The sequence below is a fragment of the Tetrahymena thermophila genome (assembly GCF_000189635.1).
Source record: "Tetrahymena thermophila SB210 genomic scaffold scf_8254422, whole genome shotgun sequence".
NCBI classification, from domain to species: Eukaryota; Ciliophora; class Oligohymenophorea; order Hymenostomatida; family Tetrahymenidae; genus Tetrahymena; species Tetrahymena thermophila.
The window spans coordinates 18719-43077 of NW_002476204.1; the positions used below are offsets into that span (position 1 = coordinate 18719).

Here is a 24359-nt window from a genome sequence, read left to right on the forward strand (position 1 = left end):
TTGTGTTGCTTAGTGTATTTACAGATTACCAGATAACTGGATTTACTTAATACATCACAAATACAGAATTTCATTTAAAATAATACAAATTGTTAATATTATAGCAAAATGCCATTCAAAAATTTCGTATTTTGGAAACGACTATTTTAGTGAATGGCATTTAATTACATATATTTGTTTTTAATTAATTATTTGTTTAGCTTAGAAAAGTAGAAAAAAGAAAATTCAAAAAAGTAATTAAATTTAATTTCAATAAAACTATATAATATAAAATGAGACAACTGCCCCACGGGAATTAATGGATATTGGCAATGTGAACCCAGTTTTATTATTTCTCCAATCTCTTTTAAAATAAAAAATTTTAGAAGAGGTATTAATTTTTGCACTCGGCTATATATGTTTAGTAAGTAGTCTTACTTAATAATTATAATTTAAATATTTAAAAAGTTATTGTAAAAAATATTAAATAAAATATTATGCATTTATTTAATTAATTATTTTTAATAAATTTTATTTGAAATTATTTAAAAGAATTTTTATCTTTAATGAGATGATTAAATAGAGTTTTTACTTTAGGATAAATATTTAATAAATTTAATGAGCTAATCTAATCAGAAATTAATCAATCAATCAATAAATTATATACATAATTAAATCTTTTTTAAAATAATTAAAATGCTGTTTAAATCGCAATTATTAATTCAATAATCAAGTCATTATCCATTTATGTTATCTATTTTTACTTACAAAAATCATAATAGAGCTCGAGGGTAAGTCTAAATAGGCTTAATTAAGAATTTTTTTAAAAGTATTAATCTCAATATTCAAATTCTTCAGTATCCTCTTTTTTTAAACTTTTGGTGACTCTATGTTATTCATCTACTCTTCCTTCAAGACCATCAATTTCATTTTCTTAACTATTGTTGTCCAATCCAAAACAACTCTTTTCTGCAGCATACTCATTTTCTTAATCATGATGATCATTAAGTTAGTTGTTTTCTTATGTTGGCTTATCCTCAACGTTATTTTTAGGCTCAAATACTTAAACATACTAATTAAAAAACAATTTATTTATATTAAGTTATATTTTGATACAAAATATCTTACTAATTTTAATACTTCTCTTGCTAATTCTACGCATTAATTATAACTGATATGTCTATATTGTCTTTCCTCTGCTTGTTCTAATAGGAAAGGTTTAAACCATCTTAATTCTTGTGACTTTATAATATTTTTTATTAAATTATAAAACTTAATTTTGATACAAAATTACATGATCTTAAGAAGTTATAATATTGTAAAAAATAGGATTTCTTTGTGAGTATAAGCAAATCCATTTTATAAATTCAATACAAGTCTGTTCATTATTGTTTTTTCTGAATTCCATCTTTTTGAATACTCTATCATATGTTTATCCACTAAAGAAGAAGAGTTTGATTCTCATTTCAGTAAATCCATCATCTAAATCAAATTGCTCTTTAAGAATCTTAAAAGCAACATCAAACTAAAATTACATTTTTTAATTATTAATTCATCATGCTTAAAAATTAATTTGAGTAATTACATTATAATAGAGGAATTAGTGGTCAACAACATATTCTCTTAGAGATATTATCAACTTTTTAGTATTTTACTCATTACCCCAGCAGATATGTATAAATAGTTAGTAAGGGTCATTAATATAGTAGCAAATTTACTGATATTCTTTAAAATAGTTAAGCAAGCTATTTTCTATTTCTGGTTCTAAGTTAACTAAAATTTAGCTCTCATTGCTTTTTATGAAGACTGGAGAGCATTAGTTTATAAAGCGCATACCATTTGTCACACTCCTAATAGCAATTTAAGCTAAAATATCTAAAAGAGTTACTGAATTCTTTTAAACATTTGGATCTTAGTGCTAAATAAGACATTTAAATAATTAAAAATAAAATTTTCTTAAATTAAAAAATTAATACTTGCTAGTTGTTCAACTGCTTCTTCAGTAAATTGTTTAAGTATAACATATAATTTTTGGTCACTTATTGATCGTTTAAAATTTAAATAAACTAGTTATCAATAGTAACTAATTATTTTATAATATTTAGGTAGTTGGAAGCCTTGTTAATGTTTTGAGCTAAACTTTCTTACATCTATTAAACAAACAAGCTTACAAATCTGTACAAGCAAGATACGTTCTCTATTAATTATTTATAAAATAATTGTCAAATTAAATAAATTCTAAATAAAAGCTTTAAAATTATTGAAGATCAGATTAAGCTCTTCATACAAAAGTTAAAATAATCAATGAATAAAATTTTTTATTGTTATTAGATATAATTAATTGAACAGCGTCTCTCTAAAATTAAGGTTAAACAATAAAAAATAATTTTTCAGTAATGATTATTTTAAATCTTAAAAATAAAAAATTCTCTCATTGTATTTTTGAAGAATTACAGTATTTTGCTTAAACATTTTATATTAAATTTTGATTAAATTTTTAAAAGAAAGAAAAGATAAAATGAAAAGTTCACCTTGATAGTTTTCAATTTATTGGTAGTTATTATTGAAATCGATAGCCCTTTTGAATACTTTTAATTTTAATATGTAGCTTTTTTCAACTTAATAAATATTTTCTAAGCATTAAATAATAATTTCTTAGAATCTTTCCCTTATTTCTATGTTAAATTGATCCAATATAAGCTAAACAATTAACTGTTTTCTCTAAGCTAGATAAATATCCAAAAACCAAAAGCATGCAACTACATTTTTGGCTAAAACAGATTGTATTTATTTAAGGGCTTAGCAAAAACTTTAATAGTCCTTAGATCTAGATTAATTTTCCAGTAAATTTTAGAGAGCAAATTAAAGTATTTAGATGTCTTAAGATTCTTTAAGATATTGAAGAGTTTATTCTTCAGGAATATCTTCTTGCTAATAAAAATAAATGATTAATTATGAAAAATTTATTTTTAAATAATTCAAAAAAAAAAAAAAAACTACAGAAAGCTGGGTCTCATCTATTTCATTATAATCAGAGTCATTTTCTGTCATTGCAATATAAAATTTAAACTCTTTCATCCACTTTAAGCATTCAATTTGTGAGCTAGTGTATGAAATATTGCTTGTTACATTTTTAAATTCGCTGAACTAATAAGAGAATATGAATTCACGAACAAAATTAAAGTAGTCAGAGTCAAAAATGTATCTTGATTTCCAAAATTCTCTGTTTTCATCCTTTATTTTCTACACTAAATCTTACTAAATTGGTAGATTAACTAGTTCCTAAAGTCTGTGAGGATAAGGGTTCACTCTTTCATAGAATAATATGTAAGCATTTCTACTCTATAATTTAAAGAAAATTATTAATTTATTTTATTTCATTTCATTTTTTAAATTTTACTTTATTATAATCTGACTCATCCCACATCTAACTTCTGTATACTTGTTAGGATTTACCTCCATAGCATTCATCTTTAATATTTTCAACATTAAATTCTCTAACATAGGAATCATTGAACTCATACCATCTAGATTATTTTTCAAATGCATTATTTTTAAGTTAAAGAATAAATATTTTTTAAAATAATTACTTGGAATCCTCCTTATTTTTTATAAATGAATAATAATGCCCAGATTCAGATGTTCCATTATGGACAAGAACTCCTGATAGTTAGAAATTGTAGTATTCATCAGGATGTATATCTGATTCATTTAAGTTTCTACCTTCTTATTCAAATAATTTTTATTTTGTCCAATTACGTAAATTTAGTTCTAATGGGAACTCGAAATAATCATTAATTTTTTTCTTCTCCATTGTGATAAAATCAAAATCGAATCTCTTTAAAGTAAGAACTAAATTATTAGGGAGACTCTTGATGCAACTTCTTTTTTAAGCTTTGATTTTTCTTTAATACTTTTCACAGAAGTACATATTTTCTCCATCTAATGTGTCACCCTTAATTTAAGTATCAAGAGCTTCATACAAGTTCTTGCATTTTTGAATATCCACTGTTATTGTTAAGTATGGTTCTATTGTTTCAGCTAAGAAAGGGTATTCTTCTTCTAAAGAAATAATCTCATTTGATAGTTAACCACCTATCAATTCCTGTAGAAGTCCTTTTTGAGGAGTAGGCTTTAATTCATCTTCTAATTTATCAGTGATTCTGTTGAAAAATTCGTTTACATCTTACTAAACTCTAACATTTATTTGTTCGCCATCAAATCCTTGTTTTTATATTTATTAAAATAAATACATCATTTATTATTAAATTACCTTTTATTGATTCGATGAGACTTGTAGGCCATACATACTATTTGATAGAAGACTCCATTGAAGCAAACAGATTTTAGAGTTGATAAAGAGTGTGCTCCTTGTAAAGTTAATGGAAAGAATCGTTAATATCCTAGTTTAATCTTTGATGGTGTTATACTTCATCAATCTCCATAGTACTACTGCTAGTGTTATATTATCCTGCAGAGGGAGGAGCAGCTGGTTATTGAGGTAATTATTTCTATTAGTTGTTTATAACTATTTAGGCATTCAAAATAGCTCTTCTGAAATCTTTAATCATATAAAATTATTACAATAAGCTGTTAATATAGCAAGTGCATCCCAAGTTTTTAAGACCAACAAAACCATGAGCAGGTTTTAAATTGACTTCTAAGTCTTAATCATTAAATTGTAAGTGTTATTAATTAGATTGAATAGTTCTAAATACTATCTAAAAATTCTCTTAAGAAAATGAGCATAGAGTTAAAATCATCTTGAGAGCTGCTTATCTTGTTTCACGATGCTTGCACTTAGGAAGCTCAACAAAATTAGAAACATCCATGTCCTAACCAGGTAAATAGAATAAGTAATCAATCATGTTTTGAATGAGTTAAGGATTTAAGCTAGCAAGTGACTACTTTCTTATGATTAGTTCTTAGGCAAATCTAAACAATGATGCTAAAACCTAGTATAAATAATTATTAAGTGATAAATTAAAAAATTTAATTATTTTAAGTAAATATGTATGATCTTATTACCTTATCTTAGTTGTTTTAATAGCGTGTCTCTATAATTGGACGGTTCTATATTCCATTAATAATGACATTGTATAAAGTTTAAATATTAATTCCAAAGTTTTAATTTATTTGTGTCTCATCAAAGTTCTAAATAAATGATAGAATGGCTTGGATGTATTCATCACAGTTTGCAAAGTTCACATTATTTATAAATTATTCAAATAATCCTAATAGAGTCTTTATAAAGAATTAGCGTGTCTTCAATTAATTCTAACTTTATTCTAATTAAAAAAATTAAACAAAATTTGTTAAAATAAAAATGGTAATTTTAAAATAAATAAATAAATAAATAACTTTACCTGGTTGTTACTGAATGTTTTATTCAATAAAATGGGTAATGAAAACGATGAACTCAAAAGTTTTAAGGCGAATTCTCAAACTTTAGCATCCAAATAATTAGAAGACGAGTAATTATTGGATTCTACCAAATTATTCAAGCACGCATAAATTGCTAGGCATAAAGATGATACATGATTATAACAGCCCTATTGTTTCAAAGAGCATATCTTCACAAATTAATTCTTATGTTTGAGCAAATAAAGAAGAAGTAATTTCTAAAATTTCAATGCATTTTTAAGAAATAATATTTAATTAGATTATAGATTACAGCTTTGATAATAGAGTAGCATCAGATTCGATGCTTTAAACTAAATCATAAATCTCGCTTAAAGAATTGTTGTTGGCAGTAATATTATTCTAATTTTGTCCTTATATATTATTATTTTGAGTAGGTGCAGCTGAAGTCATTTCTTCCATTTTATTTGAATTGGATTAAGATGACATTTATGCCAATTCTTCATCACTTAACCCGCCTTTATTTGGATTGTTCATTGGACCTATAAACTGATTTTTCTCCTCCATTTACATTTAATTAGAATTATTATTAGCATTACTTTTATTTTAGTTATTCATATTATTAGAGTTATTGTTATTTTAGCTTTTGCTTCTCTCAGTTTAATTGGTGAGAATCACTTTTCTTAGTATACTTTAAGGATTTGAGTTACTCATCAAAAAGGCTTCTACATAAGTTTTTACTACATATAATATGCTTTGATAGCTCTTGAGCTGCTTTTGTATATTTAATGAAACATCAGCATTTTACCCATCTGAGTTTGTCCTTACCACCATATTTTATACCTCAAAATATTCTCCCAGATCCACACTTATTAAAGCTTAAAGCAAGAATGTAAAACCGTTTGATTTAACAAAATTAATTCTAAAATTCTTTCTTTGGAAATAGACTTCTCTTTCTCTAGGATCATTTGGGAGTTAGTTGTTATTAAAACCAGAGGTGAAAAGATCGGTGTTGCAATTAACGATTTTAAAAATCATTTGTAATCTATAAAGTATTACATATTTGTTCTGTACATTAAGGAATGTTTACCAATTACTCTCATCAGAGTTTTCTATATTTTGGCATAACTCATTTATTGCGCTTGAAGACTTTTTGCTTACTGGGAGAATAGTTATGATATCCCATATTTTTTATTAGAGTTAAGGGTTATCAATTTCAAGTAATTAAAATAAAAACTCAAAGTATTCCTCATGATTAGAAATAATTTTAGAGAAAGAAATTTTTCCATCTTTTGCTTCAGTATCATCTTCTAGCTCATTTTTATCTTCTTCTAAGATATTATCATTATTGTTATTGCTGGTTTCTTGAGTTCCTTTTGTGTTGTTATTTTTTTAGTTATTGCCTCCAAAGCTTGTATCTAAATCCTAGAACTTATGATTATCTTCCTAGGGTCCTAAATAGAAAATATATAGAAAATAAAATTATAAAAAAAACAATAACAAAAATTGAATTACTCAAAAGAAATTTTTGCTCATAATCTTAAACTTCTTGATCATCATAAAAAATATTCAAAACATCACCAATATCTTCTTTTTTGTCACGTAAAAGAAATTCTATAAAATCATCAGCATAGTTATTATTATTCAGAATATCTTTGATTTAAGCAACCTTTTCTCTTAGATCTTCCTTTGGTTTAAAATCGTTATTATCAACAGGATAACCTAATGGAATTGCTTAGTTATTCATAGAATAATCATCTAATTCCATAGCATCATTTTTTTTGTGAATTTTTAGTGTTTATTTGTCTTAAATTTTACAGCAACTTACTGTTTTATTTAAATCTCCAATAATTTGTCCTCCACAAAATGCCTCTAATTACTCAGGTTTGACTTTAGGATTCATCCTTTCTATAATTTTTATTAGTAAATAATTAAATAATTACATTAATAAGAATTAAATTTTAAATACCTCCGATCGTTGTAAATACTTCTCTAATAGTTTGATTTGTTTATACTTAAATCTAAAACTTCTCTTGACTTTAGCTTTGATATTGATTGTCTATTTAAATAGATATTACTGGGTAATAATTTCTGAGTTGGGTGGTAGGCTAAGTATTCTTATCGATATTTTTTAATAGTTTATTTAAAAGATCAAGTGAACGTTAGAGCACTTGGTTATAATGATTTTTTAGGAGCTCGATTTCATTTTATTAATTAAATAAATTTAAATTGCTATTTGCTTTATTAGCTTGATTGTTGGTGAATCCATTAGCTGCTAAGCAATCATATGACTCTTTTAATTAAACCATGATTTCTTTAATGTAAAGCTGCTTTATCTTTTATGAAACTTCAGGATCACTGTATTATGTAGCAAGTAGTATAATCTTTGAAATAATAGTTCCTGCATGATTTGATATTGCTTAATCTTAATGCGTTAAATAAATTTACCAAAAACGATCAATACCTAATATTTAGTCTGTTGTAATAGTATAGTTAATAAAATTTGTTGGAGACTAAGTATCTAAGGAAGAAGGATTAGTCTTTGAGGGTTCAAATAAGTTAATGACATAAGAGTTTCCTTAAATTTAAACAAAATTTTTTACGTATTCATTTATGTAAAAGAAATAAGCCTCAAAGCAGTTCATGATTACTGCAGAGAATTATTAAATGTCAAGACATAGAAGAATTTCATTAAAAATATATGAGAAATTCTCTTTGTTAATGAGCTCAAAACAAACCTTAGATTGTTATTAGTTGTAGTTAGACTCTAAAACTTTATTCATTTATCTTTATTCTACCACTAATTATATAAGCACATTATAAAATAGCTCCTTTTCTTATGGTATACGCTCATTCTAGCAAAATAAAGCAAACAAATTTTTAATTATGTCTACATTAAAGTCTCTTTTTATTCCTCTCAGACTTTCTAAAACAGCTTTAAGTCTATCTTTGCAAGTCTCAATATATTCTTTGTATACATTCTAATAATTTTACAGAGTATGTTCGTCTATGGCATTTAAAATTCTAAAATTTAAATACTCAATTTTATGAGCTTCTTATCTGATTTTGTTAGTTAAAGTTAGTTATTACTGCTGTTATTATTCATTCCTAAAAGGACTGCTACTGTTATCATTTGCTTGCATTGCTACTTTTTATTAGCTTTTTTTGTTATCATTTTAACTCATTACATTGTTGTTGTTGTTATAGTGGGCTGATTCATCTTCCATTTAATATGAAGAAGGTGGTATGGGAGAAGAGTTTATTTGATTGTTATGTAAATTCATTCTCTTAAAATCATCCAATAGTTAAATTAACTTAACAAAGCTTAGCTTGTATTTTTATATGCTTTACAAAACGCAATTTTAAAAGACTACTTTTTATTCTAAAAATTAAAACAACTCCTCAGACGTACTAAATACTTTTTCATCATTAATATCTTCTATTGGAAGACTTCTATTTAAGCTACAGATAAAATCTAATGACTAATCAATCATTTCTTCTTTGTTTATCATTTCAATACATTTATTTAGCAAATCCTAAAAAATGAAAATATGTCAATAAAAAGTTAAAATCTAAATAAATAAATAAATAAACAAACAAAGAAAGAAATAAATAAATAAATAAAAAGTAAATTTACATATTTAAGAGGTCTAAATTAGTGTTCAACAACATGTTTCATAATTTCAATGCATTTATCAACTAATTCTTAAGGCATAGTATTGTACTGGGTACAAGCTTTTTTAATAATTTACCAAAAGTACTCATACATTTTAATTGCTTCTTATTTGACAATAGTAACATATTTTCCTCCCGTTGAACCTAAGTTGATTTCATTTTCTCTATACTTTCTTCCTTTTCCTTCTTTTCCCTGCGCTCCAAGAACATCTGATCTTTTTTTATACTTTCTTCTTGGAATTTCATATGTTTAATCGCATGGATTATCGAAAAAATCTGTTTGATTTTTTTGAATACGCTTTTCAATACTTTGCTTAATATCTTCATTGATTTGATTTTCTGGGTCAAACTAATTTTCATCACCATCTAATTTATTTTATTTTGTAAATTTTCTATTTTTAAATAATATTTTACTTGAGGCTTCATTTGATCTGGCATCTTCATCAGTGTCGTTATTTTAGTTTCTACAATTATTTACTAATAAAAAAAATAGTTATGAATGGCAATTATGTTAATAAATATTGTACGCTATCCAACTTGGACATTCTAAATCAATTCTTCATCCAAATTATCTTTCGAGTTAGACTAATTGCTACTTTTATTGAAACTTTTCAAAGTTTTATTTAGATTATTTGAGGATCTAGGATTTTATTGACATTCGATTTCCTAAGAAGGAACATAAGTAAAATTATAAAGCTTAGAGTTTAATAAAATCGCTCTTAGTAAGTTAATAGTTTCTAAATCTATTTCTACAATTGGAGTTTTTTGTACTTCATTAAAAACAAGATCTAAGTCTTCTACATCTATGATATCTACTAAATTATTAAGCAAAGAATACACGCAGGAACGTAGGGAGTGATGTTTTCCAACAGCCAAGCGATAAATGTATAAAATTTGGTCTTACTTAAGGCTCTTATTGTTATATAAAAATCTAACTATCGGGTAGCTTCTCTTAATGATTTCATGGTGAGAATATTCATTAAAAATTTTCTCAAACATTTATTTATATAAAATCCACTCTAAAATGCTTTTTTTTATGTTATTTTCATCAAATTCATTCCAAACAGGGAAATAAATAGTATTGCTAGGAATAATCTAGCCCTCTTAGGGTGCTTTATAGTAGAATGAGCAATAATTAATGCTAAACTATGTATCTTCGTCTATCAACTTATTTATTTTTTATATTATATTAGTAATACCTGTTACTTTTTGCTAAAGTTATTAACTACAAAAGAAAACAAAATAAAACTCCAGCTCTAAAAAGTTGACGAACCTTTCTGATTCATTGTATTAAAAACCAGTATTTGCTATGTATTAAACTGTTTTTAAGAGTTTTTCTATAAAGTTAGGTGGTAATTATTTAGTGTTGTATTAAATTTTAAGGGGAAGATCTTTGATTATCAAAATCAGTTCATTTGTTAGTACATTGTGCATTTTTCTTGTGTATGCATCATTTTAAAATAACTTCTTAAAGAGTTTTAGAATGTCTTTAATCTGTATTATGTTATTGCTACTCTTCAAGATATCAATTAAATATTTTTCATATCCTATTTCGCATATTTTAAGTTTCACTATGTCTTTGATTAGATACATGTTTTCGTATTAATTATATTCTATTCTTTCACAGCGTGGCTTATTCTACTCTTATGTTTACTCACGAACTTTTTTCTAATAAATTAACAGTTTAATACATTTTAAAAATATTTAAATAATCAATAACTAAGCCTCTTTTCAAACAAACACATTTTTCAAAATGAAAATTTAATCTAAACTTTAGGAGGCAAATCAAAATAAATGAAATATATTACATATATCAGCTTTGTATCAATGCAATGGTTTCTGGAATAAAATTTCGTATTGTATGTTATGCCTGCTTCTATTATTGGTTTTAAATTCTCATTTTCAGCTAAAAACATAAAAGAAAAAACAATTGCTTTTAATATAAACAGAGTCCCTTCAATCAACACATCAATGTCATTGATATTACTATAGATATTTTATGATAAAGTTAATAATCAATCATTCATTAACAATTAAAAGGTCTAATGAAAAAAATGAATTTACGATGGATTTAACTCATATATGGATTTAGTAAGAGGCATTAATACATTTGTAATGAACTACTATATATCTGCTTTTTAAGTTATATTGCCCTTAATTATTTAAAAAATTATTTGTAAAAAGAATTGCTCAAAATATATTAACTATTTTAAAACTCTAATTCACAAGATGAAATGGAATCTTAGCTGATATTTTTACAGCTTATTAAATTATCTTAAAATTTTATTACCTTAATTATGTTTTCTAAGACATAGTATGCGTATCTATAATAAGTCTTATCTGAGTGGGACACTAATTTTATTTTAAAAGTTAATCATCAAAAAAAATATTTTAATTATAATTTGCTATAAACAAGAATTTAAAATTGATTTTTTATTTGTAGAAATACAAATTGCATTTGCATCGATTTCTTTCTTCTTGATAGCAATTCAAAAAAAAAATTACAAATGCAACACTGATCGTTCAACCCATAGAAAACCTAAAATTCAATATTGTCTATTACAGGTATATCGGTAGATTCGTATTAAACTTATTCATCTATTTAATTATTTTATTCTAAGTTATGATTTTACTCTGTTGTATTTAAATCTATTTCGATCTCTTGCTATTCGTTTTATGTTCTCTATTATTATTGCTACTCTTTTTTTAGATTAAAAATAATATAAAAGTTAAGATGAGGAATTTTTATGAGCTTAAATTCTAATACATTAATTTGGTTGAGATTCAACTTTCTCTTCTTCATCTGAAACGATCTATTCCTTTCCTTCTTAAATTGTCATTATGAGTGATGGCGCGTGCTATTAACTAATTAACTAACTAAGAATTAAACCTGATCTTATTCTCTATTTAATAACCTTTAATAGGAGTTTATAATTTATTAATTATTATTACTTTTTCTTTATCTTGTTTGTCTATACAAAAATTTTAAGGAACAAATATTTTATTTATATGTTTTTATTGTTAATATCAATAAAAAATCCTAATATTTGATAAAAAATTTGGAGCTGCTTTAATTTTATTAATATCGCAAAAGAAATTATAAGTATCTTTGTTTTAATATTCTTTTTTCTTCTAATAAGATTTCAATCAATGTTTCTAATTTTTTATCAAATATGTATGTATGTTTGTTTATTTATTTTTTTATACATATAAATTAGTTAATCAGATAAACCTAGAAAGAAATTGATAGATTAATTGAAATATAGATAGATAGATATCTAATCTCATCAATAGTTTTTGAGTATCTCACATTAAAGTTAGATTTTGAGATCAGAAATTTTAATACTAATTGCTACTATCAATTATCTTTCACTCTTTAATTATTCTAATCAGGTTTATCACATTTTTTTTTGAAGGAAAAATAAAATTTTGCACCAAATTTTTTAATTTAAAAATATTTTTATTTTTACTCACAATAATTAATTAAAAAATTTCCAATTTATTGAATATTTGACAAATTAAAAACTAATTAGTTTATAGACTTATAGATCTTAAATATATTAAAATGATTTTCACAAATATTTAAATCCGCTGTGATATTTTTTGTTCTATTCTAAATTTATCAATGATAAAAATTCATTTGAAAAAACTGACTATTTTAATTGATTGAAAAGCGTGCATGTATAATTTATAAAATAACTATTTTATTACTAGAAAAAAGTAATCTGTCTAAAATAATGAAAAGATAAGAGTTTTTTTTCATTTTATATTCAAGAAATAAATATCAAAATTAAAAATTTTTTTGTAAATTTTTAAATTAATAGCTTTGATATTTTTTGTTTATATCTTTAATAAAAGTATTTTCATAGAGTAATAATTAATACAGATTAATTTATATTTTCATGACATATATAAAATTTATAAATCTTAATTAATTATAAAGAATATTTTGATATTTCTACCATTTAAATAAAATAATAGCACATACTTCTTTCAGTTATTCTTTTATTATATTTTATTATATACAAAAGTAATTCTTTCTTTTTTATTTGATTCTTGTATTTATTTATAAGTATTTAAAGTATTTAGTTTATTATAATTTTTCAGGTATTAGAGTTATCACATCAATGTTCATATTTATGATGCTTTTATTATAATGTTTAATTAATAAAGAACTTTTAAAATAATTTAATTTTACAATATCTCTTAACTCTGCACTTTTATAACTTAAATTTTGTAAAATAGTACTAATTTAAGAGCTTAACTCTGGCACCAACGTGAGATAAGATTTTTTCAATTTAACTAAACTTTGAATGAATTCATCTGCTCTGTGGTACACTACAGTTATCATATCGTTAGCAGCACTTTATTTAGCAAGGAATCTCCAGTAGAATAGAGAGCTCATTCCCAAATCCTATTTAAATAAGTCAATTAAATTTATACTATTTTTAAAAGCAAATTATATATTCTACCTTCTATACTTTCACTAAGCACATATTTGCTAATCCGTTAAGAATATCTGGTCCTGTACTTTCATCATCTATGCACATTTCTTTCAAAATATCTCTATCTGTATATAATGTGTGGACAAGTTCTAAGCACTATGAAAAAAAATTTCAATTTATTTATTAAACCTATTTTGCTTTAAGAAAATTTACTTGGAAGCATTTAACCATAATATTGACAGAGTAAAGAGATTCGTCCATAATTTAGAATAATGATTCAACTATTTCAAAATCAATTAAAGCTCTTAATCCTTTAGGATTTTTCATAGTGTAAAATATTATATCAAGTGAATGGCTTATAAATTCTTCTTAAGTTTCTTCTTTCTTTAAGAGCTTAGCAATTCCATTCAAGTCTCCTGCATCTATATATTCATATGTCCTTGGCTCTTAAACTAAGAACACCAAAATTTTTGCTGCTGTTATAGCAGTTTTGTAATCTAAATGATGGCAATTTTAAACAACTTTCATTATAAGTTCTCTTCCCTTCAAGTCAACTATGTATCCATTCATAGTCTCCTTTTCACATATACCTACAAGCATAAGACCATAGTTGATACCATCAGTTAAGTTGGTACTTCTTAAATAACCTTCAACTATTGCTTTTAATACATCTCTATCATGTAAATGGTTTACCATTACACCTATAATATAAATAAATTAAACATTATTATTATTCTATTTATTTATTTCGATTTTTTATTTACTTTCCATCTTATCCCATAAAACATGAATTATTTCTAAAACTATTTATTCTGTTTTGTTATCATTTTTAAGTCTTACATCACAGAATAGACGCATAATTCTTTAGCAAAGCAAATGCTCGTCAGGGCAGGGGAAATCTTCAATTAATGCACGGATAATTTTTAAGCTTTTATATAGCACATCTCTGAGGGGAGTAACTTCTTTAAGGGTTTCACCTTCGGCAACTTCTAAATTTCTTAAGATAAGTCCTGTGCCCTAGACATTTAACATTTCACATTCTTTTTCCTATATTAGATTATTTTTAATTAAAACATACTTTTAAGATTTGCTTAAAATTTTACATTTGAATGGTCAATAAGTTTCTTGAAAAGATTCAAAGCATGAATTCTTGTTGTAGGATAAGGAGATGTTCCTGCTACTGTAGCTATTCTTTCAATGATATCAGTTTTGTATAACATTTTTTAGTAAGAGAAAGTTGGGATGATCAAACACATGCTTTGTTAAGAAATAATAAATATAGCATTGAAAAAAATAAGTCAAAAATGTAATTAAGTTACCATTGAATTGAGTTAGATAAAATACTGTTGTTATCAGACATTATCAGTTATGAGAGTTTCAAAAGTTACTTAATATCTTTAATCGAATTAATAAACTGTTCTTCAGGAAGCAAAGGAACAAGTAGTGCAAGTGTGGCTCTTTGAATTTCACCATTAATATTATCTAAATTATCAAGCAAAGGTTGAGCAATATCGTAAGAAACCATCTGATATTTTATATATAATTAAACATTAATTTTATTATACTCTATATTAAAATTAAAAAAATACAAAATTAATTAGAGCTTTCTTTCTTGCCATCATGTGCAGAACGTTTAAGGATAGAAGCTTGGGCCACTCTTTAGCATCTTATTTCACATATTAAACTAAAGTTTTAAGCCCATTGACATTCATTAATTCATCGGACATTGATTCAGTCCAATCCATATTGGAATTATCCATGTAAGACAAAACTTTCAATGCACTCATATGCAAGTTGTGATAATCTTGAATATCTTCATCCATTCTAGGTGGTCTAAGATTTTTAACGATAATATTTCCATTTTAGATCATTCTAATTTCTTCTTTTGTTAGCTTTATATTTTATAAAGTAAATTTTTGTTAATAAAATATAAAAAAGTAATTTTACTCTGTCTAAATCGATTGTGTCTGCCATTAAAAGAGTAGTTAATTCATAGAGTTAAACATTATTTACTTCAAGTGCCTCTCTAAAAACTTTAGGCTTTAGTTCTTCTGACTAAGTAAAATTTTCTCTTAGAGAGTCTGTCTACATTAACTTTATTTAAAAAGATAATAAAATGTTATTTTTAAATAATTAAAGAATAATAAATTCAAAGAAAACCTTTTCTAATAGCTAAATTCTGTATGAAATATTATCTTAATAATATTTCCAATACACGGCCCATTCCTTTAAGGATCTTATGTACTTTATTTTCATAAAAGGGTTATTGCCATCGTTAACAGGTTAGATTACTTGAGATCCTGTAACTTTAGAGCCAGGAGTTTAAGGCAATATAATTGAGTTGCTACCATTTTTAAAATTTGATAGAGTGGAGTAATTTATACTTCCTTATTACTAATCTAATATTTTAGCTTTGAGTCCTGAAGAGGGTGTAGTAGATCCCAATGCTTTATCAAATCCATTTGATGAGCGACCTTGCTACCTGATTGCTGGCATTTAGTAACTAGAGGAGGCTCCTTCTAGAGTCTTCTTTCTCAGTCTTTAAGTCTCTTCTTCACTCTAAACAACTTTGTATCTTAGTTATGCTATTTCTCTTTCTTTATTACTGATCAGTTATAGTAATTGTTTGTTTTGTTCTTGGTTTTAATAATTTTCTATTTTCATTTTATTGATTTCATTTTCTGTTGAGTTTACAATTTAATTGATTTCTTAATTTAAGTCTTTAATTTTCTTCATGAATTCATTCTTTTGTGCTTCGTATTCTTTCAAGAGTTTGTTTCTCTCTTATTTTTCATGAGTAAGCTATTATTCAAGCTGAGCATTGAAAACAGATAACTCTCTTGATTTATCTTTAGCATTCCTTGCTTCATTCTTTAACTTTACTAAATCTAATTTTGTTAATTCATCTTATTTTGTGATTTCATCTTCCAAAATTTTCATTTTTTGATTTGTATTTAAAATTTCTTATTTCATCGTAACTTCAAGACCTTCTCTTCTCATCAGAAGTTCCTTGAGAACTTCAATTAATTACTAATTATCTTATTTTAAAAAAGAAAAATTATTTTTATTTTTTACAAATTTCTTAAAATTTTAAATACCTGTATCTTGCATTTTTTAGGCTTTCACTACTCTATTGTCTATTGATTTATGAGCATCTGAATCTACAAGAACATCCTTGTAGTAAGTACGAATTGTATTATAAGCCTCATTGATAACTGCTTAGAGTTTTTTGATTTTATCTTCATTTCTTTCTAATTCTCTATTTTTTCTTAAAATATTTTCTTCGTAATCTCTAATCTTTTAATTTAGCTCTGCTTCATTACTAGTAACTTTACCATCTTTAAGATTTTATTAATCTCTATATGAATTAAGAACTGCAGATGGTCTTTTAAAATCATCATTTTCATCTAACTAAAGTCTAACTCCTCTCTCTTATTCCATCATTTCTATTTTATACTGTAATTTCTCTTATTCTTCGTTCTTTTTATTCAAAATAACTTTTAAGTCATCTACCAAGTTAACAAGCTCAGCAATTCTTTTAGAACTAGGTTCAAGGTCTAAGCCTATTTTAACAAATTTAATTGAAATAAGATAACAAATTTATTAAATTGATAAATATATATAAAATTATAAATAAAATCCTCAAAAATTTAAAGAAATATGATGATTTTTACTACCCAAACATAAAATTTTTTACCTTATTTTTAATTTAATTCTTTGCGAAGTAATTTATTTTCTCTAGTTAGTATAGACTTTTCCTCGATAAGATTCTAAATACTTGTTTCATATTATTTATTCATTTGTTTCATTTACTGTTGAAGAGCATATCTCTTATCTTCACTTTCACGCAGCAGTAATTCTCTTTAAAGGTCGTCATTTTTATCAGGATTAATAATTGTCTTTCTTAAATGGTTTAACTCACTTTCCATAGTATCATTTTTATGTTTCAACAAATCAGATATTTGCTCTAATGTTTCATTTTGAATTTCTAAAGATAAAATTCTTTTTTTCAGTTAAACAACATCTGAAAATGGAACTGTTGATCCATTTTAGGCAAATTTTACAGTTCCTTAATCATAATCTTTAGGAATTGTTTTTTGTTCACTTAGATACTAACTTGATGGTACAAAATTTCTCCCTTTAACTGAAGGAGATTAATACACGCTTTTAGTTTTCAGTCTTCTGGCATTTTTTTAATCTAACTATATTATAGACTATAAATTAATAATTAAATTATAATAAAATAATTATTTAAATATTAAAAGTAAAAAGAATCTATTTTTAAAACTCTTTTATGGATTACATCAAATAAATATATTTATTTATTATGCTAATCTATATATTATTTTTTCAAAAACAATTAATTGCTTACGAATTCAGAATTCTCATGATCAAAGGAATCAAGTCTTTTAATTGGTCTATTAAGTTAATATTTGAATATAAGATCATTAAAATGTTGAACAAACAATTAAAAAACTTTTTACGGGTATCTGACTTATTCATCCTCTGTTAAAAAATCGCTTTTATTTAATTTATCATTTGTTTTGCGAGTTTTTACTGCACTATTTCCTCTTTACCAATACATTATTATACTTTCTTTTAATAATCTGAACTAATTTTATAAAATAGTTTAAACTGATTAATTACTAACAGATTATGTTAAATGAAATCTAACCTTTTTCGATAATCAATAAATCAATCAATAATACTTTACTAGTTTCAAATCTAATTTTGTGGAATAAAAATGCTTCTTTGCTAATTTTCTTAAGATATTAAGCTATTTATTTCAATGAATATAGATAGATATTAGAGAAGATTTAATAATATTGTTTTTTAATTCAATTATCAATTAATTTTTTATTGATTATCAATCAAATTTGCACAATTAAATTTTTAAGGATTAGTAATATGACCATAGTTTTTACATAAATATCATTTATACATTCTATTTAACAACTCTATTTATTAGATCTCTAACTTTCAAAGATACTATTCAACCACAAATTTCAATTAATTTTATTAGGATTTATATTATCCACTGAAATTATTATGAAATGGTCGTACATTATTAAATAATTAAGTTCATTTATAACCTCCACAAACCATTCTTTTCTTGAAACTATTTTTCTTTTTTATCATATTGACAAATAATTTATTATACTTTAAGTTTTAATGTAATTTAAATTAAAAGCTAATTAACAATAAATTGTACCACAAAAAAAGTATAAAAATTTTTAATTTTTTAATATTAATTTAACTAATAATTTTAATTTTGTTACAATAAAAGCTAACTTTTGAAAATTAGATAAGTTTAATTACTAATAACTGTGCTAATAAATTAATTATTTAGCAAGATATTTCTTAAATAATTCAATATATTAGTTGATTATTAGCTGCATTTTATATATTTTTTAAACACTTATCAAAAACATTATTCTATTTATATTTAAATTAAAATTATTTATTTTTTTTAACTCAAAAAAACTATTAACTTACACCTCCGCAATGTTAAATTTTATATTCTAAAATCCATTCATAAAGTCATAGAAATTTAGTATTAATTTTTGAGTTAAATTTAAATCTGATCTCTAAAATAATTAGTTTAATTTGTTAATTTTATTATTCAATTTAAAACTCATTTTTTGTATATTTTCAAAAATTTCCATATTATTCTTCTCTCATCCAATACTCAAAAGGTTTACTTATTTATTTAAATCTAATAATTTTTTTGTTTTCTGTATGTTATCACTGATATTAATTAATCCTTTTATTGAATTTGAATATTTTATTTTTTTATTTTTAGTATTTTTTTTATTTGTTATTTGATTATATTTTTAATTTAAATATATTTCATCTTATTTTTTTAATGCTTTTTTTAAATTATTGTTTTCTAAATTTAAACAATCTGACCAAATTATTTTAACTCCTTTTTTAAATTTAATTTATTTTAAATTAAAAAATATTCATAAGGTGAATAATCATGTTAAAACTATCAGAAATAAGATCTTATAAAAAATGAAAAAATAAAGAGCCAGCTCTGAAATAATTATATGAAGATGCACAAAGACCAATAAAACATATTTTGTTAATGTATGTACATCATTAATACAGCAACCTTAATAAAATTCAAATTTATTTTTAAAAAATATATGTATTAAGGGATTTCTTGAAAATTTAACTAAATTTTTTATTTATTGTTAAAGAAAATAAATCAAAGAAAGGAATCTATTTATTTATTTATCTATCGTTTTTTATCACTAATAAATGAGTGATTATTAAAGCTATTAAACAGGAAATTTTAATTAATAAAAGTATGAAGGCTAATAGATGACATTTGAGGGTTATAAAAATATATAATTAGCAGCTGATAGTAAAATACCATAGTTTGGTAGATAAAGTGGTGATTATTCTAATGCAGCAGGATAAACTTAATATGATTCTTTAAAAAGAGATCAAATTCATACTAATTAGGATTTTAACTAGTTATTGTAAAAGAGAGAATTAAGACAAGAGTCAACTGTTGAAGTGCTTAAAAAAGTAGATGATATTCTTAGAAATAGCCAAATTATGACTGGAAGCTCTAATTTAAATCAGCTCAAAACAGTTGAACCGTTCCAAACTGGCATCAATTCAAATTATTTAAATAATAACAATACCAGTTCAGGTGGTATTGGAAGTTCTGAATTGTAAAAGAGAGTAGATGATATCCTAAGAAATTCATAGCTAAGCCAAATTGATAAACTAAAAAACACAGCCTTTTCACCTTCACCAAGTGCAGGCGCTTTATCACATAATACTTTAAAGTAATAGAAAAGTGTGGATGAAATTATTGCAGAAATAAAAACTAGGAATTCATAAGTAGGGGGATCTAATTTTATACAAAAGAATGCAAATTCAAATATTTCTATTCCAATAGGTTCTAATTAATATATTAGCACCTCAAGGGATGTCTCTCCTATAGTAAATACAGGAGGAGGAGCAAGAACTGGAATCGCTAGTAATTCAATAGTAGGATAATTTAATAGTTATGTGCCCTCTGGTAACACTCCAATAGGTGCAGCTCCACTCTCAGGAAATATATCCCCTAATAACAATGTTTAAGATATTTTACAGAGATATAAAAAGACACAAACTTTTACTTCTCAATTTTCAGAAAACTTTAGTATGGCTTAAGAAATACCATAATAAGGAATAAATCAATCTTAACACAAGACATTTGCAGAAGATGATACGATGAAGAATAACTTTAATGAGAATAGTGTTTTTGACATTAAACAATACAATTTAAGTAATAAAAACTTACTGAATAATGTCGAGTAAAATGCAAATCTTTAAAAAGTTTTACCTTAAGGTTTTACCCCTAGACAATAATCACCTTTAGTTAACAACGCTGCTCCTATAATATCAGGCGTAAATTAACTTTAGTTAAATCATAATAATATATAAGATCAAAACAGAGATTTCTCTCCAAAAACTAATGGCATGAATTAATAATCTTCCACAAGTATACATTCATAAAATCCAGTCATTGAAGAACTTGTTAGAAAATACAGCTAAAAGTCTCTTTCATCATCATTTGTTTAGACTAACAACCCTTCTTCATTTTATAGATAGGCAAGTTAAGAAAGAGAAGCATCAAATAATCAGCAAAATAATAATCAATAATATAGTATGAAGTAGGATTTGTTTATATAGGGTAATTAAGAATACCAAGGTGAATAATCCTCATCTCCCATACAATAGAGATCTGATAATGTCTCTGATTAGAAAAAATAATATAAGCAGCAATAATAGCAAGAAGAAAATGAAAGAAGAGTGCGTAGTAGTAATAAGAAAAAAAATCAAGAAGACTAAAATGAACATTCTTAAAAGGATACTCATAAGTAATAAAACTTCTATTTTTCTTAATAAAATATTTAATTTTTCTCTTCTTCAAATGAACATAAAAAATCTAAAAATGTTTATTTTCTAAATTAAACTACATATTAAATATAAAAAGAAAAGTCACAGTTTCAAAAGGTTAAAATAAAGAATCAATATATGTTGAAAATCAATAAGATGATCCTATCTAAGAACATGACAAAATAAAGATTCTCACTTCTTTTGTTCATCATTGCGCTTGGCTTCTTTAAAAGAATTACAGAAGATATATAGACAAGAAATTGTTAAGTTATCCTCATATTAAAAAAATTGTTGATGAAATAAAATTTTTGGAAGAAGAAAAATTACAATTCCCAGATGACATAGGTTTTAAATTTTGTTTTACCTTATTTTTATTTTTTAATTGCGAATATCTTTCTATCTGTTTTACATTTAAAAATGAAAAAAATTATTTTATCTAAATTTAAGAAACTCTATTTTAATTTTATTTTTATTATTGTTGCATTATTAGAACACGTTTAAAGATTAGAAGAAGAAATTTATGAATAACAGTATCAATATGAAAATGCTGTTAAGTCGATAAAAAGAGTATGGGCTAAGCAATACTAGGATGTAAAATTTTATATTTTTAAAAGATAAATATTCAGTTGAAATTATTATTTGAAGAGAGTTAAAAAGCTCAAAGATCCTAAAAAGTAACAGTAACCTTAGTAATCAAATGTAAGATATAATGAAAAAAAATAATTTAAATTTTATATTTTTATTGAAAATAATAAAAGAGAGAGAGCAGAAAGCAAGTTCATATAAATGAGGAAAAAGAATAGGAAAGAAGAATATCTACATAAAGAAGTAATTAGAGAATTAATACTGATGAATCATCAAAAGAAAGAAAGGAAATATAAACGGAAGCTTATTCTGAAAGAAAACATCTTTGGGAAGATAAACCTATAACTGCTAAATCTCAAAAGAAAAATGAAGGATAAATTTCTTGGGATAATGCTTATCCTTAAGGTCATAAGTTAGATAATAGTCAGTTAGAATTTATAGAATCTTAAAAGAAAAAGAATCATTAATCTAAATCAAATAATGTAAATGATAACCAATATGAATCTGAAAAAGAACGTAAAGATGCTTGGGATGATATACCAATAGGAACTCATAAGAAAAAAGGGGAATAAAATTGGGAGGAATATCCTTCAAATAATTAAAATCCTATCAAATAAAAAGTTAAAAAAGAAGTTAAAAAGTAGGAAGTGGCAGTAGAAGAGAAAAATGATTAGTAAAAACCAAAGCAAGAGTCAAAAAAAACTAAAGAGTAAATTGAAAACCTCAAAAAAAGAACAAAATATGATCCTAGAAAAGCAATTTAAGAGGCTAAACAAAAGAATTAGGCAGATAACTAAAACTCACCATAAAAAAATGACGCTGAGGAGTTTAAGGTAACAGATGTTTAAGAAAATAATAATGAAAATATTGAGTAAAAGAGTCCTCCTCAAAAGAAAAAGCCATTTTTGAAAAGAAAGTAAGCAACTAAAAAAACATAACAAATATAGAACCATGAAGAAGATGAAGACATTTAAGTTCCTAACGAAGATGAGTCATAAGGTAAACAAATTGAAAGGGAACCTGTAAAGAGATCTCCAAAGCCAACTAAATAAGAAAATAATAAAAAGTAAAAAGAAGCAAATGAAATTGAAGAAGATCCAAATGCAGAATAATTTAGAGATGACTTAAATGATTTGGATAGACAGAAAAAAGATTTTTTGAAGAAAAAACCCAAAGAAATTAAATTTTAGAAGCTAAATTGGAAGAATGTAAAAAGTAGAACAGACACTGGTAGATAAGAACTAGAATAAAGACAATAATATATGAAGTAATAGAAGATAACCTAGTAGGAAATAAAGGAAAAGTAAAATTAAATGAAGAAGAATTTAAAAAAATAAGTTTAACCATATGACCATTATTATCCTGAGCTGAATTACATAGACGAAGATGAAGCATTTAATGATCCAAAATTTAGAGGAAATTAACTCAACATTTCTAATTCAAAGAATCCAAATACATACTATGATCATAACAATTAAAAATAAGTGACCTAGTAATAGTATCCAATAGCTCCAAAAGTATTTACTGAATATTTGCCCAATAAAGTTTAGCAGAAGGCCATTCACCAAGCTTCTCCACTTTAACCAACATAAGAGTAAAAATTTTAAGCTATATTTAACATTATCATATTTTGAATTATATAATAAATAGGATAGTTATTAGGCCTTAAATGTTCTAAAATAAATAAAATGTAAATAACTAATAAGAAATAGATATGAATTTCATTGACTCTAACCAAGAATAAGAACTTCAAGAGAGAGATCTTTAACTTCTTGAATTTTAGAAAAGACTTTAGAATTAATAAAATAATGGAAAATACAAAAGTAATTAATTAATTAATTATTAAATTAAAATATGTTTGGAAAATATTTGTTAATTTTAAAAATAAAAATAAAATATTTTTAGATATGGGACATGATTTAGAAAAAATGAGATAAAATAAAAGAGAAAGTATTTTGAACTAATAATAGTTGCCTTAGCAGCAACAACCTACATCTTAATAATTCATGCAGGATTATTAAAGGATGTCTAATCAATTCACTGATGATCAAATAAGAGAAATGCAGCAGTCACAGTTCTAGTCATCATAAAATTAGCATAAACAAATTTTCTAATTTCCACAAAATTTCTTCAAAGGAGAAAACAAACAAGGTCAGTAAAATCGCTAGCCTATTAAATATGAGGATTATATTTTAAGCTAATAGAATCAAATGAACTCCAAGGTAAAATATTTTAAATTATGAAAAAATTAATAAATATTTATAATTATATAAATAAAGTCCTTATAAGAAATTATGCTTAAAAAGTAGCAATAATTTATGAAACTTGATGAGTTTTCTTGAAAGATAAACTGAAAGATTTTATATGTGTAATATATTTTAAAAATTTAATTTGTTAGAAATCATTTGTTAT

The 24359-nt window shown here is 24.3% G+C and overlaps 3 protein-coding genes across 3 annotated transcripts; 1 reads left to right on the forward strand and 2 right to left on the reverse strand. All coding sequences in view use genetic code 6, as the record gives it.

Annotated features, from left to right (window-relative positions):
* Positions 1 to 817: 817 nt before the first annotated feature.
* Positions 818 to 11855, reverse strand: TTHERM_00691150 (ubiquitin carboxy-terminal hydrolase; the record flags this gene model as incomplete). The annotated part of the gene is made up of 22 exons (XM_001032080.2): positions 818 to 1051; positions 1108 to 1221; positions 1274 to 1504; positions 1565 to 1897; positions 1956 to 2176; positions 2511 to 2910; positions 2980 to 3321; positions 3380 to 3506; positions 3570 to 4203; positions 4253 to 4934; positions 5008 to 5267; positions 5346 to 6794; positions 6856 to 7248; positions 7310 to 8876; positions 8978 to 9381; positions 9430 to 9492; positions 9543 to 10683; positions 10824 to 11001; positions 11080 to 11168; positions 11306 to 11367; positions 11521 to 11715; positions 11783 to 11855. The coding sequence occupies 22 exons, from the start codon at positions 11853 to 11855 to the stop codon at positions 818 to 820; spliced, it is 9192 nt and encodes a 3063-aa protein (XP_001032080.2).
* Positions 11856 to 13139: 1284 nt separating this feature from the next.
* TTHERM_000691151 (ubiquitin carboxyl-terminal hydrolase family protein) lies at positions 13140 to 18045 on the reverse strand (the record flags this gene model as incomplete). Its single annotated transcript, XM_012799818.1, has 14 exons — positions 13140 to 13160; positions 13214 to 13429; positions 13488 to 13616; positions 13674 to 14161; positions 14225 to 14507; positions 14564 to 14717; positions 14780 to 14985; positions 15050 to 15352; positions 15408 to 15554; positions 15621 to 16498; positions 16559 to 17023; positions 17158 to 17674; positions 17833 to 17878; positions 17945 to 18045. 14 exons carry the CDS (start codon positions 18043 to 18045, stop codon positions 13140 to 13142), a joined length of 3954 nt encoding a protein of 1317 aa, XP_012655272.1.
* A 1577-nt stretch (positions 18046 to 19622) lies between these two features.
* On the forward strand, positions 19623 to 24289 carry TTHERM_00691160 (hypothetical protein; the record flags this gene model as incomplete). Its single annotated transcript, XM_001032081.2, has 8 exons — positions 19623 to 21343; positions 21460 to 21707; positions 21853 to 21953; positions 22008 to 22061; positions 22121 to 23541; positions 23598 to 23770; positions 23853 to 24169; positions 24227 to 24289. The coding sequence occupies exons 1-8, from the start codon at positions 19725 to 19727 to the stop codon at positions 24287 to 24289; spliced, it is 3996 nt and encodes a 1331-aa protein (XP_001032081.2). The 5' UTR covers positions 19623 to 19724.
* Positions 24290 to 24359: the final 70 nt, after the last annotated feature.